Here is a 19815-nt window from a genome sequence, read left to right on the forward strand (position 1 = left end):
AATGGAGATATACGCCCAAAAAAAGTGCTCTTTGTTAGTATTCCTGTGGCACGTGTCGCCGGAACAGATGATTCGATGAATACCGTTTACGTCCCATTGTTGTTACTCAAAGACGTATAAAAAGTAAACCGGTCAGCCTTTTATCGTTTCTCACAGGAGCCCGTCGAAATAAGTAATAATAGTAATAACAGTAATCTCATTCATTTTCTCTTTTTCTCTCGCAACAATATATTATGGTTGGGCTTTTTTTGTAGATACGCAAAGGGATAGCCCGACGGCGTTTAATATGTAAAGGAAGGCAAGGTTACACGCACACGTCTGTGGCGTGTCGGTGTAAGATGCGCCTGTAGTGGAGGGAATCCCCAACTTTTTACAAACACAATCAAAGTTATGTAATGTTTGCTCGTATCCGCCGGCACACGGAGTGCCACTGTTGTTTGTACGAATACCGATGTTACACATTACTGGCCTCTGTATTAGTCATAGGTCATTAACATTCACTCCGTTAAACGGTGTTTATTATTTTGTATATTTAATGTTGTTTTAGTTTCTTTGATAGACCGGCGAGTTAACCTTGACGATGTTAGACATGCTACGTAATTGCTCCAATATAGCACTACGACCGTTTTGGTCACAAGAATGTGTTTTTTCGTGAAATCATGTCTCTCATTTTTATGGATGAATTAGTCATTGGTAGTTTAAATTCAAACTATCATTCTTCTAGACATATTTGTATTATTTCATGTGTTGATTATAAAAATGTTAACTTTTAGTTGAAACAAATTTAACGAAATTATGAACTGGGAAAATGTCAAAGCTAACCAAACCAAGGAAGTGCCACTAACAAACAGTCTCGCGAAAACCTTCGCATGACCTATTGTATCACAGTACAGCCTGCTTGTAACAAAAGGTTGATGTTATGCCGTTGATAATGACTGCTCTAAGTGGGTGAGTGGTGCGCCCGCGCCGGATCGAAATCCGGTCACATTCCTAACGGCCGTGCACTTGCACTGCCGTGTTTGATGCAATTGCACCAAGTTGGACGTTCCTGATTCGTGTTATTTATAGAATGCTTCTAGAAATAATCCACGGACTCCGTTCGGACAGGCAATTAACACTGAATATCATAATGACATGTAATCTTTATCCTGATTTTGAGAAATCTAATAATATGATTGTTTAGAACAGCTAAAATCGCGATCTAAAAAACCGCAAGAAAACTGTTAAGTATGGTAGGTGGATTAGACGAGTTAAGAGACAGTTTTTATCTGTAGTCGACCCTTAGCCTGCCTTACATAATAATTTTTTTTTTAATAAGGAATTTCTCCTTCCATTTATTTCCTGCCAAATCGGCTGAAACTGGGTGACTGTACTGTTTGTTAGTGACGGGTTTAATCAAAAGTTAAAAGTTTGTAGTTTCATCAATGTCTGTCCAGTAGTTTTTGTACGAATAACAAACATTCATCCATCCTCACGATTATACGCAGTTTTGCTCCATTCATCCATTTTCCGAATCCTTGCGCTTGTATTTACATATTAGTATATTTTTATTTGCTGTGTGCTTATCTAATTCATTAAAATATCACAAAACGTTTATTGTTAAAAGCGCAAAAAGTTTCTTACTTTAAACATCTCTTAATACGCTTAAAATAATATTTTTCAGACTACTTAACATTCTTTTATTCTGAATTACGAGTATAAACAGCTCAGTTCTTCAGAATTTATTATAGGCAAATAAAAACAATATTTTTATATTCGTGTTAGGTATTATTCAGACCAAAAACTTAAAAGATTTACTAGCGGTCTTTTGTTTGAAACTCTTTTATTTTATCAGTATGAGATAGATTTTATAACTACCAGGAGTTATTATAAACTAAGAAGATGTTAGAATAAGAAAAATAAAGTTCAACTACATGGTTTTTGAAATAAGGGAAACGGATAGAGACAACCCATATCGATGGCTCCTACGTATAAGCACAGTAGATATATGAGCTAAAGCAGTACGGAAACTCAGCCATTTCGGCGAGTTAAATACCTACACTTCAACTGAGTGTTAGGGTTGGCACTCTTAATCCTTATAAAATTAATAAGGTTCTTACTTACTTATTTATTAAAACGTTTATTTAGGTTTTTAATTATCAAATACCTAATGGAATAAATTAATTGACTAAGTAGTTAGCAAAAAAATAAAACGTTAAATAGGTTCTATAATGATCGAATACATAATCGAATAAATTGATTAAGTACTATTAGAGGCCGGTAGAAGATCTATTCTCATAAATAAAATACCGGATACTTACTTTCACATACCTATTGCCTCATTTTAAATACAGTTCATCACTTAGTACCTACAAAAGCGCGCGGAGCAAATTACTTTATCAAATAGAACACATAAATTGTTAAAAAGCGTAATTACGTAATTTAAAAAGAACTATTACAAAATCAGATGTAAGGACTTTATTTAAAAAGTAATATTTAATCATTTTTACAATTCGCCTATTACGAAGTTTAAAAAATGAAAGTTCTGATTTTGAAGATGCCGAGTTCAAGCAGCCGTATACTACGAAATACACTCGTGGCATGTTTTTAAAAATACAGCGGACAGCGCATGCAATAAAATTATTATTAAAAACATAACGCGCGCGACACCCGCGACGGATGGACTGCGAGGTTCGCTTAGAGCTCGTGTAAAGCGTGCGTCTGTGTGCGTGAGTCTGATTTCGAGCGTTTGTATGAAGCTTCCGTACTGTTTGATTTATCTACTGTGGTATAAGGGCGAAACTGCCGCTTACGCCTTTTTCCAATTATTTAAGCAATGATTAAAATTTCACTTTGCTCTAATCTATAACATCAGTAAGAAAAAAAAATTTTTTTTCCATTAGATACAAAATAAAATTTTAGGCAAATAGGCGTATGTGCAAATCTACGCCACGTATAAAGCCCAATCATACTATTCGTCAATCTATACGAGTAGTTGCTTACATAAACATATATTTTTTATAATCCAAATCTTAAATAAAGCCATGAAAATATTTAGCAAATTGTTTTATTTATAAATTATGACACATTATATAGTTATTTAATTTTTAGCGTTAAGAGTCGCATCTCAAACTAATTTGAAAATTATAAATAACTTGAAAAAATCGAACTGCCTAAGGCATCGTGGGTTCAATTCCCGCCTTAGGCGATTCGATTTTTTCAAGTTATTTATATTTTTTTAAAATATGACACATTATGTTAAAAGACCTAACTAAATCTCGAGCACAGTATATGGGCGTATTTGCGTTAAAACGTAAAACGGTACATTAAACGACTTTTTCTAACTGATTTATTATTGATATAGCACATGATAACAATTAAAATAATTACATGCATAAATAAATAGAGTAATCGCTTAAAATATTATATTTACGTTGTCATTTAAGTCTCTTTACGTTGAACAATATACATGAAATTATAGAAATATGCCGACGTAAAAGGGCAATGCGTAAAATCTCAAAATATATAAGAAAAATATAAAAATTGATAACAGCAGTAGCAAAAGCATTACATGTTAACCCTTTCAGACCCGGCTTAAATAAGCGTGCGCATTGACTTAAAATAAAAATTTGCTTGGCAAAATTTTGTTTTTCGGAACGAAATCGGTACGCGGCGATCGTGCGTATTATGATACTTTTAATAAAAAATATAGGACCCTCTTGCGGGCAGTTGGTCGCCGGATAGCGATTGTGAAAGTTGTCAGAATTTTTCGGCGCGAACTCCCGGAGAGGTACGTAAAGAAAAAAATAGTATTTTGCTAGTATTTTTGTTAAAATGTTATTAATTATAAAGTAAACATTGTATTCTAATAAATAAATGAAAAACCATTAAAATAATTTATATTATTGCTTACTTAAAACTAACTTAAATGTAATACGCACTATCGTAGCAGTTCGGTTTAAATTCATTTTTAAAGGGATAAAACGGCACGCTCGTGCGTATTGTTTTTTTGGATATTTAATTAAAATAATAGTCATTTTTTAATTTAACTCTTTAATGCAGCAGTTTAATTATCAGAAAACATTATCTTATGCATAGTAGGTGATGAAAATGACTCAGACATAAAAAAAAATCCATACGAAAGGTACCTTCTGCACCATTTAGAACAAAAAAAGGAAGTAGTATGAAATGAAGATATTTTATGCCAGCAATCCATTGATTTGGCTAGATCTGAGCCTGCAGAGCCATCAGGGAGTACCAGTAGTGCTCAAACCTCCGTAAAAATAACTTTACCATGTATTACGCCAATTGAAGAGAGAAAAGGGCTAGGATATGGAGGCAAAGGGCATATCTGTAAAATAAATGAAAGATATTGATAGATAATCAATATATTCGACTGTACAGACTCCAATGAAGTACTTTGGAAACTTCCTTGGCCATAATTTTATAGACTAGGAGCCAAATGCTTCAATAACTACTACTTGAGAAAAACTGGGCGAGCCGTTAATACCTCCGTTGATGAAATGTGTGGTATGCTTTCATACATGGATTTTTTTCTTTCCCCAATTGTATCTGTTCTGGTGACTAAATATACGATAAGTAGTCATAGGTGACATTCTGAAGACGTTAGGATTCGCAACTTTGCAAAGCGTATTGAATTTTGTTCCCTATGATCATCCTACTTCTCTAGAGGACATACCTTTTGTGGAAAGTACAGCCTTCAAAGTCTTGCAAGCTTGTCAGAAAATGGATAGAGTGTCTAATAGTTACTAAATAGATGAGTAACTGTTATATAATGAGTATATGTTACTGACAGATGCGGGTTGTAAGAAATGAACCTTGCTCTGTTTGGCTTTTAACAACTGGAAGACCGATGCTTGATTTCAGTATTTATTTGGATGCAAGTAGTACAGCTTTTGCTGAGCAAGTGCAGGGTATTGGTGCACTAGTAATTATGTATACATAAGCGGTTCCTCCACACAGATTTATATACATCGACAGTTATTTCACCAGCGTCCGTCATGTTATTAGAAATTTGACAGTGATTGCCTTTATCATGAATGGTATTATTCAACGAAAAACGGTAAATTTCATGTCTGACCATAAGATGAAAAGAGGAGAGTCAGAATAATTCGTGTTTGATGACTTGGGTCTCTTAAAATGGAAATACAACACATTTGTTATGACAATCTCCAATTGTTACACCAGGAGCTCATAACACTTCAATGGTCATGAGTTGGAATGGTTTTATTCAAGTAAAAGCTGATCCCATCAAAAACAATACTTGTCAAAAAAACCAAGTCTCGCAACTCAGTTGTTCTACGGTAAAAAGTTGTGAGATCCATGTAATACCAAGTCCAGGCCAGGAAATCTTTAATTAACGTTTTACATAAATTATTGACTTGGCCATCGCACTAAATAATTTAATTTACACGTGTTTTCATGCGATGGCCAAGTCAATATATTTATGTAAAACGTTAATTAAAGATTTCCTGGCCTGGACTTGGTATTACATGGATCTCACAACTTTTTACCGTAGAACAACTGAGTTGCGAGACTTGGTTTTTTTGACAAGTATTGTTTTTGATGGGATCTCATTTCTTTTTGTATTTTGTAGACAGCAGTTATGTATCTAGAAAACTGGACCGAAATTGAAAAATTTTACTCGACTTGGCGGTTGCACTACCGTGCCCCCAAATATCATTTCTTTTTGTATTTTGTAGACAGCAGTTATGTATCTAGAAAACTGGACCGAAATTGAAAAATTTTACTCGACTTGGCGGTTGCACTACCGTGCCCCCAAATATTTTAGTTTTTCCTTGATTCATACACCAAACACTATTTATATTCCAAATTTGAAGCTTCTAGGTCTGCTAGAAGTGCCTTAGAGTTTTGATGATCGGTGAGTCAGTGAGTCAGTCAGTGAGTCAGTCAGTGAGTCAGTCAGTGAGTGACAAAATTAAGTAACTTTGACCCGTTATAATTCTTAAACTACTGGTTCAAATTGAATGAAATTTTAAATATACCGTGTCTTTACAATGCCTGCATAGCTAATGAAAATTCAGCCTTCTAGTTTTATCCACAACGAAGTTACAGGCGGTCGAAAATGGCCTGAATTGCTTCGAGAAAAGGATGGTACGGCCGTGCCGCTTTTTTGCTCGACTTGGTGGGGGCACTGCCGTGCCCCCAGATTATTATTAATTTTTAACAATAATATCCAAAAAAGTGAGTCTTTTCTTATGGATTTCCTCTAATTTATTAATTATGCACGAGCGTGCGTATAGTGCACTTAGTCCTAACACGCACGATAGTGCGGGTACTTTTCTGAAAAATTGGAAAGTCGGAAAATTTTTATATTATTTTTCTTGTCTTCCTTATGGACCAAATGTTACATAAAATCCGAAAAAACATAAATTTTGTGGAAAAAAAATTTCAGGTCTGAAAGGGTTAAGGCTAAATGTGAAATTTCATTAAATTCGTTTTAGTAGGTCAGAAGATATGACCCAAAAATATGGTTCTGGCCACTAAAATGGCTCTCCTGTAAAATTTACTTTTTTCACTTACGCCAGTATACGTAGGAGCCATCGATATAAGATAGTGTATCTAAAATATTACTGTATCAAAGTAAAAAGCATTTCAGAACCTGACAAATTTTCATTACGATACCGCGTACTCGTCGCTTTTTGCATGTTACTTAAAGATCCTATGATATGTTAAAGTTAATAGTTTCGTCGCTTCGATAAGAAAGATATCTATAAATACTTCTTTATTATCAAAACTTAAGGCTTCATATATTTTTAGTTTCTTTTTTAACAATAAATTGCCGGTACTTTTATTACAATCTGCTTCGCTTGTAGGCTGTATTTAGGTTAATTATCCTCCTCCTGAAGTCAACTATGTTATGTAATTAAGGGCTAGTTCCAAGTACGTATGTACTTATCTAATTTTACCATAAAATCATAGCAAGGTGCATACAGGCAGAACCCTAACTTAAGAATTGGTTTAAAAAGTGAATGTAACCATAAAACTTTTATTCGAAAGGTCCGCGCATATTCGATTTCGAATTGTAAAGGTGTGGCTCGTGAAACTGTAGTTAAAAAGCGACCCAAATACAACACAGTATTAATGTTTGGTCATAATCAAGTTTGCATGAAGCAAATTAATGTTAAAGTAGACGTATCTACTTATTTTCAAAAATACCTATATTATTTTAATCCTCAACTTCAAATTAGGTAGTAGACATTCCTAATTAATAAGAAATCTACAATTTAATTTGCAATACACTGAATATTTGGACAATGATGTATCAAATCAGGCTTTTTATTATAAGTGTGTTTTTTATGACCAAAATGGTCAATTTGTTGATCACAACATCTTTATCTCTTCTACGAGACCATTTTAATCTCAATTAAATTGAAGTTTCTTGTGATATTTCAAAATCCAAACAGCACAGTTCACCTTACAAGATAATGTTTTTGTCTAGTTTCGGACTTGCGGTTTGTCTGTACAGTGTACACGGGTGATCCCGACCGACTGGGACACAAAAAACCCTCCTCCCCTTTATATCTTTATGAACTTTTATCAAGCCCTTTCAAGTGGTTTCAACGTCAAGGCAATAGGTCACTATGCCAATGTTTTTGCTTTTCATAATCTTATCTAAGTGTGTTGGTTACCGATTGCTGATTATGTAAATGTATGCATTGTATTGTGTTTATTATTACATATGGCATTGCGTGCAAATATAAATATGTAGGTGCGTGGCGGGTGGAGGCGGTGCGCGAGTTGCGCACCTACCCGCGGGTCAATTACTGCATAAATCAATACGGATGTCGCCCTATGCGGTGGCTCTTTGTTCCAGCCGACTGGAGATACGAGGCCCGTCTCGGCGGCTCCAGCTCTGTCCGGAAAACTCGCTGAGGTATCGCGGGGTCGGATGATTACTTATTAACGTAGGTGGAGGCTGGCTGGCTCGGGCGGGCCGCTTCTAGCTCGCCGCGCGATCGATGCTGGGTCGGCCAATGGCGCGCTGCCGCCTCTGACGCCCGCACCCTGCGCAACCCCCCTTCCCCTCGCCCCTCGTGCGCACCGCACCCCGTAACAACGCCCCCATAAATCATTGAATCCGCTATAAAACACCCCAATGTTCGTAAAAATGTAACTCTAATTGGCGAACATAGCTACCATATCTCCTAGTCAAACTATGCCCGGAAACATCTACCGTAAGGCAGTAGTTGGAAGACGATAAAGCATTCGCTCAAAGCGTAAATACCGGTCCCCGGCGCGGCCCTCGCCGCCCGGCGAAGCGGGGTTCGAACGAATAATTGAATTTCCATCATAGAACAAAATGAGAACTGAAAACTGAAGCGAGCGACTTTGTTGGCACAGCGAATTATTTCGGACGTCAATTATTTAGACACGTTATCTCGCTGAAAGTTGATATAACAGAAAAAACATTTTAGTTGTTGGTACGAGGAAAGTTTTTAGGCTGAAAGATAGATGATTTATAAGCGGAGTCTTCAAAGACAGGTAAATAAAATTCAGTTCCATCCATGTGATGGCCGGAATAAATGCGATTGAATAGGTCGTGTATCTGAAATGTATTCAAGTACGAGTATGAAACTATTATCAACTCAAAGGATTATTTTAAAAAGTTATGTTTTAAACTAAACTATTTTATAAACAAGACACCAATATTTTTAACAAGCAAGTACTCGCACATATTTCTAGGAAACCTTACTTTATTTTCAAGAGGGACTACGATTTCTTATTAGAGCAGATTTTTATTTATTTTAACTTTTTCTTGCATACTGTAATTCCTTCGTTGAAACTTATTTTCGAGTGGCATCTTTTGTCTACGTCCAGTTTGCAAGGTTAACTCTTTCACAGAACTGATACTTTACCCAACAAAGTAACAAAGCGTTCTTCAAACCACTTCTCCAAATGCCTAGATTTAACTTTGTTCTTATTTTCAACAACTTTTCTTCATGACTGTGTCTTTGTTTTCTGGATTCTGATCGTTTTTCCGATGATTTGTTTTATTCAGATACCAGAAGATAATATTATGTATTACAATTTTATGCTTGTTTTTTAAATGAATTATTTATTTATTTATTTTATTTAAAATCTTTATTGCACACATAAAAATACATAAATTATGTAGTTAGGTGGTACATCTGTCGCTGTGTAAGTGCAATCATAACATTTTGCGATATCAATATTTCTGTTACTGAATGTTACATCTTTATTTTGTCTCTGTGGAATTGTACATATCCTTAGTCTGTGTCACGAGTAATTTTTCTTTCATAAATGCATTATTCTGGGAAACTTTTTATGTACTTAGGTACACATTTTTTATGAGTGTAGAAATCAGCAATGATTAAACAATTAATCTTTTTTATTTCAGCCGCCTAGGGGATACGGTGGACCACCTTACGGGCCTGGGGGCCCCGGCGGGCCCCAGCAGCCCCCAGGCGGGTATGGCCCACCAGGCTCTTACCCTCAGAGGTATCCGCCGCCGCCTGGACCTCCTGGTGCACCAAACTCGAGACCGCCGTTCTCTCCACATCAGGTATGATCCATTTGATGGGAAGACTGGAGAGGTCTAAGGCCTTTCTATGTCTAAAGTAGGTCTAGGACTAAATTTGAAGATGGGCTGTATTTTAAAAAGTTAAGTTCAATTTTATACGATTCACGGCAACGGATACTTGCTCGTTATCTCACTTGGAAAGAGCGTTGGAAAATTTGTATTCAACTACTAACAGTTAAACTGGTGGTTGATCTATTTACTTAAGGATTTTACCAAAATAATCTTGAGTAAAATACTCACAAACTAGAAGAACTGTTAGCTTTAAAAATGTAAAAATAACATATTAATAAATGGCATGGCAACGAAATCACGATATTTTGTAGGCAGCATCTGTACTTTTAGGGAATGTCATTTTATAGGAGGACTTTTTCCTTAGTGATGGAGTCACCGGTATTTAGATGTCAAAATTAAAGAGACTAACCTTTAGTTTGGTCGATAAATAGAATTTCATTCATCATTTTAAATGTTGCTGTGTTAATAAAACGTTGTTTTTCGCAAGGTTAGTCATGAGTTAATACATTTCTTGAACGAAAAAATGTTACACGTTTACCAGCGAAAACAAGCTCGAAAATACGCTATATTTAGACGACGGCTTTCGTCTGTTTATTATCTTATTTATAACGTTTATAGAAAATACTTTGTGAGCTTTCTAATTTTGTAGATTTGGTTATTTCTCAGATCATAGAAAGAGAATAGATATGAAGTCGCGCGTAACTACAACGAGAACCAGTGTCCCCACATTTCCCCCACCACAGCTCCCACACACACATTCAACTGTGTAAAAACAAAGCGACTGAGAGTCTACGACAACATGTGCAACCGGCTTAAAAGTGCTGTGATTGGCCAGAAGGCGTGCCTTATGGCCAATCAATGGCCGCGTGACGTGACGCACACTTTGAAAAAAGCAATTAGAGAGAAGAAAGATAAAATGGAGTCGATAAGATATCGATACTTTAAATCCTGGGGGCAAGGCTCGAAATTGGTTTAAAAAATGCTTGTATGAAAACCTTTTTATTATTATACGTTATTATTATGTTCTTTAACGATTTTTGCATAAAGGAGTCAGTTCCATTTTGTATGGACGAAAAACTCAGAATCAATTATTGGGACTAAATGAAGTTACCTTATAATAATTTACCCCAACCAAAGCTCAATGTCGTTATCGATGGAGTATAGAAGTTATAGACTGACAAAGTTTGTATGAAAAGTCATGGGTTAAGTAGGTACTTGCGATTTTTACCAGTATTTACTATATTGGTAATATATTATTATTTACTTTAATAATAATAACAGGATCACTGTAATTATTATTAACTACTATCGCGCATTAACTTTTTAATTATGGCGAAATTCGTACCGCCTATGTTTATCAAAAATAATGCCTATATTAGGCTTTCAACTAGCTCTTATAGTAATTACATAGTTGACAGTTACTAATCCCTTCTACTATTGTTATTGTTTTTGTAAAAACTTAAAAATCGCAAGCAACTCATGATTTTTTCATTCAAAATTAGAAAATAGAAAATAATAATTTACTTCTATTTATCGATAATAGGAAACCGTATTAGAACACGAGCCCTGCACTATGTTACGACCGGCACATGCGGCCGTACTGTGTATTTTCACGCGTCAGTGGATATCGGAAGAAATAAAATACATTGCGCAGTAGTTACGCATGACATAAAGTGGTTGCTAACTAAATCGTCAATGTACAACGTGTTTGAATTTTTATCACCACTAATTTCGATATCGTAGTAAATGTCACGGCACTGAATTCGTTCGTAAAAATGTTTAGTTTTTTTTATTTATAAGCAAAATACCAATGGATTTGCAATACTTACATGTGGTAAATGACTTCATTGTTCCTGTAGTTCTTCGTTTCACTTATGTTATTGCACGTTACGACGCATTATCCAACAATATCGGAGAACATTTCCTCAGTACGACTGAATCGCGACTAACCTGGCGTCGCGGGCGATGTTCGTTTCTGGGCATATCGCGGAGACACGCGCCACGCCCCCGTTTCACATCTATTCCCTTCTATGATCTGAGGGTTATTTATAGACCTAACATATTGTTATCAATTATACGACGATGCCAAATTATGCAATATACACGTAATCGCACGTGCTCGTATGTACACAGTCAAATTAATTTGTGTGCGTTCTCTGCGGTCTGCGGATTAATTCTGATTGATGACCAAGATACGGATTCGGGTCAATGCCCTCGTGCCGTAACTAATCTTGATATAATAGACGGAGCCATTACTATAAACAAATGTAGTCATTACATCGCATTATACATGCAGATTAACGTACATTTGTAAAATGCCTCTATGAGTAATATTGTGTTTACATTTAAACTCGGTTCAATATAATTCAAGAGGAAACACCTAGGAATGAATATTGTCATACGACCGAGAAGAAAACACCAGACAGATAACGTTTCTTTATCATTCATTGTTTTGTTTCTCTTTGACTACTTCAATATGTACACTCAAATAAGTTTAAAATAATTCACGCCCGGGCCGGGTGATTCCAGAAAATATGTAATTTTTGGAACATTTCGAAACCAAACTATACTTCTCGGTTAATCTTTAACTAATTATTATAATAACAATAAATGCAGTTAAAACACGCCTTTAAAATACTAAGGCGACGTAATTTCTCTCTATGGCACATTTTAAGGATTAAATAAAGTAAATCTCAGTTTCCTTCAAAGAGCATGCTCACGACCAGTCACAACATCAACACTAGCGACAAAATATTCGTCAGACTATGGTTGTGTAACGTGTTGTTATTGTTTGTTACCGTCAATTTATCTAAAATTGAAATAAACGAGACGGCTTTCCCGACTGTTCTCAGCGACACAAACAAAAATAAGTATGACAATACAAAATACATTTTTATTATAATAAGTTAATTGTTTAAGTAGGTAATTAATTTTCATTGTGATTGTACAAAATAAGAGACATTTATTGATACAAGTTCAGTTTTGTACATTTCACTTTGCACAAGAATAAATACACATTCTCAGAAAGCAAGCTTCAGTTAATATCGAATAAATGTTTTCTTCAAACCCTCGCTTCGCTTCTATCTGAAATATGTACAATGTTGGTGAAAACAACCTGAAACGTTCTCGGAACGGTGTCTTCGCCGAAATAAGCCCGTCCCTAGTGTTATAAGAATAATATTCAAGTCCGAAACTAGAGAGCCGCCTCGAACGTTTCTCAGAATCGTTGAGCCGGCGGCGCGTCGGAGCCTCATCCATCCACTCACGTGAACATAAACGTTCTATCATACTTAGCTGGCGTTCGCGGCAACTCGGCTCTAACGGCCATACGCACAGGCTCTATCTTGCCGTGGAGGCTCAAGATACGCTCGAATGACGTAAGCCGTGCCTCGCGCTCGCTGACGTAAGCCCGTTGTGCAACGGAGCCCGAGGTACGTTCTGAAGCAGGCCTCTTGGCACAAAATATAACAGAAGGTAAACTCATGTATGTACTTCGCTTCGCATACCTGCGCTCGGCCGTCGCGCTAGGGTTGTCTTGTCATGTGTTGCGTTTATTTCGTTATGATAGAAAAATGTAACTTTTAATACTATGGAAGAAAGACAATAACAGATATCCATATTATCCACGTATAATTTATTATGTAGTTATGTTTAGTACGTTATTATTATAGAATAGTTTGCAAACAAATACACGAGAAAGAAGTAGTATGACGTAGTATGTAGTTGGGTGGTTGACACTATTATCCAATAATTCCTAAAACCTCTTTAAAACACTTCGATATTCCTAATAATTAAGTTGGTTTTCAATTTGTCAACGTTAATTAACGAACTATTGAAATACAAATACAAGTTTAAAAAACTAAAATTTAGTTTTTAATGTTGAGTGTAAGCAACCATCTACTTAACAAATGTTATAATACCCCTTTTTTGTTGTTCACTCATTTTCGCACAAAAAAAATAATTTCACAAACGCGTGAGCAGCGTCACTCAAGCGAACGCAGTCGCGCCTCGCATTCGTCCGAGACAGTCTTGATAACGCGTACGTGAGCGGTGTCTATGTGTGCGTGGCTCGAGCGCGCTTAGTATGGAGTTTACCTTCTGTTATATTTTGTGCTCTTGGAGAGAACTCGTGTAGAAATCGCTGTTAAGAAATGATTCGGCGCCGAACGAGGCCGTTTTGAAACCAATATTCTCTATGAAACTTAGTTTATTCAGAGTCCCATTTTTCCTCCTGGCAAGTGTCAGGGCCTCTGAAGTTTACTAGTCTTCGTAGAAATTTCCATCACTTTCCATTGTTATGACACTTCATATATCGTGTCACACGAAAGAGGGCAATAACAACTTTTAGTGTCAAACTTTCTGATATGGCTCGATGGATACGACACGGTTAAATGTGCCCTTCGAACCACAGAATATTTCTTATCAACGATAAAATAATATTGAATTCGCAGTTCCGTAAAACCTTAGCTTAATAGTAAGAACTGAAATTGAAACTGAAGTTACTTTCTTATTCTTTCTTCCATAATATTGTGACTTTCTTCGAACCTTCGCGTACTTTAACTGATTCATACTGAATACCTGTATTGTAAATGTATCTATCGTTCTGCAAATGGGATTATTACTTAATTTGACATGGTTTATCATTTTTAAATAATTATCGGATGTGTTGAGAGAAAGCATGACAGAGCGACAATACGTTAAGTTAAATACTTTGTCATTAAGGAGTTACACTGTGCTAGCATACTATGGTGACAATGATTTTTCGTATTAATGTAAAAAAAGATGATGATGAGTAGTGGGGATTAAATACTGGAATGAACAACTTACTGCAAAGTCATACTCACTCATCAAAATCTAGAATGATAAATCAATATACTGTTTACAACTTTATAACCTACTAAATGATGATGATGAGTTGTTTTATGCAAAAAGCAACGAAGTTATACAAGCAGAACAGTGTTAGTTCGCTAATATTGATATAAAGATAGTGAAAGAATGTCAAATGTTGCGCCCGGGACACCGTCATCCAAAGTTAGTCGAGTGTTGTTTGCAGTTTATTGAATTGAATAGGTTCTAATATTCTTTGCATTTTCACTAATTACCTGCGATTTACAATTTCCTTATCTATCATGTCATTGCTGTAAAACCATTCAAGAAAGCAAGCAGAACATGATAATATGTTCAAGCAACGAGAGAGAAAGATATTTTCATTGAATGCATTGTTATTTTTCTTGCATAACATGAGGGATGGTTTTTTTGGGTTAGTAGTAGTTTCGCACGATTTTCCTTTGCACGAATCGACCCCTTTGAGAACTAGTAATCGCATACTACTAGTTAAAAAAAGAGTCGATTCGCACGCGATTTTAATACTTTTAATACATCCGGGCGAAACGCCTACTAAAAAAAAATATTATTGAAAGGGGACGTTTCGCACATTCGTGCGAAGGAAAATCGTGCGAAACTACTACTAACCCTTTATGATTGACCTAACACTTTATGTCATCTGAGCTAGCTATAGTCAGTAATTGTTTGTTTCCTTAATAAAGAAAAATAAAATAAAAATAAAAAATAATTTCGGCGGTTTACCAAACAATTTGACTCGTTAGGCCGTTTGTAGACATCCGTTTTTTCACCGGACGACGGACCGTCAAAAAAAGGATATCCTTTGTTTGCTGTCAATTTTCTCGCCGGACCTATGTCCGATGCATGTGCACACGTTCATTATAAATCATACGCCACCGCTAAATCCAGTGAAAAAATCGATTTTTTCAAACTGCCTGTCTACAAACGGCCTTGAGGCCGCTTGTAAACATCCGTTTTTTTGACCGGACAACGGCCCGGCTCTAGTCTAGTGTCTCTTAAAATTCTTCAGTGAGCTTCTTCTTCTTGTCATGTCGACAACAAACCTGCATAGTGTCAGCCCAAAACTCTGCTACAAGAGAAGAGTGGTGGCATTGTGAGCTGCTGAGCGATATAAAGTTTTCGCATCCGAGGCGGCAATATCTCCAGTGGATGCATAAGTGGTTAACTGGTGATGGAGTGCATCGAGGATTGACATTTTGCTGTAAGGTATGGGGTACATCAGTCAATTGACATACCTTTTACTCCAATAGATTATGTTTGCAAAAATAAGCTATGACGTACGTACATTTTACGCTAACTCAATCGAGTTATTTCTTTCGAAGCTACTAAAATTTTTTTTCCAGTTATTCAGAATGATTTGGGTTTTCAGTGCCGACATTTTAGAGAAGTCTTAGAAACATTGGTAATGGACATGGTATCAGTTGTTACCCAAGTATATCACCTGTTTTGCATGCGATTTGTGGCAGGTTAGGTGGTGCGGTGCATTTGCTAAAGCCTTTACACGGTCTCTGGGTTCGGATAGTGTAGTGTACTCGTAGTAGATACTTACTTAGGCTAACATTCGTTGCAGGAATTAGGTTTAAAATGAACGACGAACTACTGGATGACATGACGTTCTTGCAGCTCTCTATTTACCGTTTCTTCGTCGATGACTTGAAACTTCTTTAGCACAACATTCCTCTTTGAATTGTCCCACGAACAGTGCACAATTGCCTTTTATTGCAGAAGGGCCGAAATGGAATGAATAAGTATTTTATGAATATGAGGAACCTGTAATGAATCTGCCTGTCTAGTGTTACTCAAAACGGGTTGTGAAGGTGACGGCTGCCAGAGACTTTAAAGGATTTTAGTGTCTACTTTGGAACACATTTGTCATTCTATGACAATATTCATGAAGTTTGTTCAAAGTCGGATTTCAGACAACTGTTGGGGAAGTATGTAACTATGTATGTGCGACGTACCTTCCGCGTTTATAGCTTAGGGTCCCTGTATGGTCATAAATAAAGTTGTCTACAACAAATTAATACAATGTGAAATTGAACCCGTATATTCAAAAAAATAGCAAGCAGTCATGATGACTACGTCGTACTTACGCTATTGTCTGGGCAAGCTAGTGTTGCGTTTGACTTTGCCAACTAAGTTGTACATAGGTTGGCGACATCTTGAGTGCGGTAATACGGAGTCGGAGATACAGCCCGCATCCGGGTGCAATGAATGCGACGACGGTTTCAAGGGCACGCCTCAGGTGATGACGTACGCGCACCCCTCCGACCCCCCACAACGCGGCTCCCGCGGGTGTTCCGGCACCCACCTAATAATGCACGTCTACGCCCCGTCTGCCGAGTCCGCTCCCATTGCAACCTTGAGTGCTCCTGGGGACACCCATTCGCACCTAGGGGTGAGAAAAAAACATTAACACCGCACGTGACATGCAACGACGCGTGACGCGACCCAAACGGCACCCACCCACCCGTGAAGTCTTCTTGACCGCACTTGTTAACGACAGTCAACTGCCACCTGCTATAAAACTGTTTATCTTATACCCACGTAATGCTTGGCCACTCCGACCTAGAGATATCCCATCGCCATCGTCTGCCGCCCGTTATACGGCCCGTCCGAGTCTCGCTACAATTAGACAGTGCGTCGTTGATATCACGATGATAGCTCTCTAATTATCATAATAATAGTAGAAGCGTGCGGCTGGGGTGGCGGCCCCGTCAGCTGAGCGAAAACGAAAGTAAACAGAACTCGGTCAAAGGGTTTGTACTCACCTACCCGCAATATTTATGTGGGTACGGGGGGAGTACCCACACCCGATCCGGTCACCCTCCTTTGATGGATTGGTTGGCGACTGTGCGGATGTTCGACTGAAACTCAGCCAAACTTCACTGCCTAGTATTAGTCTCGATTTCCGGCTTTGCTTTACGCGCCGAACTTTTAACGCCGGAATTATTATTCAGCGAAAGTTGTCGAACTCTTTGTGTTTTGTTTTGGTCGGACACAAACTAAACCACCCCACTCACCCCTCGTCAACTCAGAAGTTTTTCGTTAACGCAAACTTTTGATAGTATATTTTATGTCGATCTTGTTTAATGTCGTCCATACTAAAATAAATAACCTTTTATAATATTTGTCGTAATAATTTCATCGACAGAAGCAGAAATGTGAAGGTGTATTTCCTTCGAGAAATACTAAAAATAGATTGCTGTTTACATAACTTGTGATATTTAAGCAAACAATCTAATGAGAATGTTAACGTTGGTCATTAGCGAGTAGAAAGTATAATCTTTTAACGTTTTGAAATTGTATTTCAGCAAATTATAAAACTTATACTATCGTGTTATTCGGTTTAGTTTATTCTAGGTACCTATATCATTTTGAATTCTCAAGTCTATGTTAGGAATTAATTATACGCCTTTCATTCATTCATCATCATTCATTTGGTCCTCTTTATTACATGGTGTAGCAGTTTAAAACATGCTTTCAGAGTCTATTCAAAGGGCCCAATGAAGCTAACAGACGTTAACAATCGGACGTAGGAACAAACAAAGCATTGCAATTTTGCCTAAGGGCCTGCAATGGTAACAGCCGTGTCACTGGTGCTGATCGGCTTCGGCTTTGTCGGCAGCCAGCCGCTGCATATTGAATTACGAAATGGCTGTAGGCCGAAACGTCTACCTTTTGGGACGTCATCCATTCGGAACACCCTGTTAAGCCGATTAAAGTATCGTTCTTGTTAATCGAATCTCGATACCAACGTTTTGTAAATCTCGACATCGATACCCATCGCTTTTCATTCAAACTGAAATCTGAGCTTTAAAAATATTAAATTGAGCTAAAAATACAAATAGAGATGTTAGTGAAACAATATTTATAGGATTACGCCAGTTTTGTTAAATTAAATGCGTTAATTAAACCGTATAAATAAAGCACAAATAAGTTATAAATTAGTTTAATCAACTGGAACGACGTCTATACTCGGCTGCTTATCAAAGCGAACTAATAAACACAATTAACCTTGTAACTTGTTTCTTTGCAACAATTATAAACAGACCACGAACCCACGCAGTTGTTATCAAATAACTTTTAATATCACCATTGCCGGCCACGCTTCATTATCAAGTGTTACGTAATTATGAGCTCGCGAACAATTGACGTTTTCTTCGTTCAATTATCGTCTCTCTGTAAGAGGAAACAAAAAGTGAATGACTTCTCTTGACCTGGATTAGTAAATATCGGGTCAAGCTTATCTGCAGCCTTGGAACGTGACGCGGAAACTTGCCGCTCAGTGAAAGCGTTGTGCGATGGGATTGATGTTGTGGACTCGCCGGCACTCTGTTACATTGTCCGATGAAAATCTACTCCCACTTCTTACTGGCGTATTTCCTACAAAACACATACCGGTGTATGCAGCAACGACACTGAACTTGCAACACCAATACTCCGGTCTCTATTGTCTACCAATTTTCGCCGTCACAAATCAACAGGGCTTGACAAACTTTCACCACATTATTTAAGCACAAAATTGAGCTCTCTATTTTCACATAGATTTAGGGCACTCGAGCGTATCAAGCAAGCGTAACCTCCACAGTGTCGAGATAATAATACAAAACCCAACTTCTCGCAGCAACTAGTGTTGTGCTGACGAATCCGTTGCGTCATAGCTCTTTTGTGTTTTAGAGCCTAGCCTAGGCGTACTGGTGCAGGGACCGTTAGGCATAGATGCGTTCCGTTGCACTCGTTTGCAAGTAAACGGGTGTGCATAATGGATGCACGGTCAAGGCCGCGTGTGGCCGCCGACCTCTTGCACGAGCCCGATTGTTTTATATTTGCATGTGTGCGTGGGCTTCGGTAACGGTTAAATTAATGCTATTATGTTGCCTCAATTGTGTGATAGGAATGCTACAAAAAACGATTATGTTAATCATCGTAACCAAGTTGTTGTGTGCGGACGTGAACAGGTAATTGTAGCGTGTGTCAATCACTATTGATACGTTGAACCTATATTAAATAGTTATCATTCGTGTTTATTTTTATTTTATAAACAAAATACTAGGAATTATGAAAACACATTTTAATTTTGTTCGTTACGTCCCTCTATGTATGTGTTTGAATTGCTAGTAAATCATAACCCCTATAAATGATATTGTTAACTTGGGTACTGCGTTGATTTAGGTGTATCATAAAAATATTTTAGTATCTAGAAACGTATCTTACATACATTGTTCTGAAATGTTGTTTCTGTTGAAATCATATTACATCTACATAACTACTTTGTTTGTACGGAAAATAATCTTATCATGGTCGAATAAGCCTATTAAAGATTTAATTTTAGCTCAGACGTTAAAAAATATAACAAATAAAGGCGGTGAATC

General features: G+C 37.0%; 1 protein-coding gene across 1 annotated transcript in view; it reads left to right on the forward strand.

The window, feature by feature from the left end:
• The window catches only part of LOC135081885 (trithorax group protein osa), a 106924-nt gene that overhangs the window by 13195 nt on the left and 73914 nt on the right, over positions 1–19815 (forward strand). Inside the window, exon 2 of the mRNA XM_063976669.1 lies at positions 9383–9547. Coding sequence (XP_063832739.1) covers positions 9383–9547 — 165 coding nt within the window. The remainder of the gene's footprint in view (positions 1–9382; positions 9548–19815) is intronic.

This window comes from Ostrinia nubilalis, chromosome 20 (genome assembly GCF_963855985.1).
Source record: "Ostrinia nubilalis chromosome 20, ilOstNubi1.1, whole genome shotgun sequence".
Taxonomy (NCBI): Eukaryota; Metazoa; Arthropoda; class Insecta; order Lepidoptera; family Crambidae; genus Ostrinia; species Ostrinia nubilalis.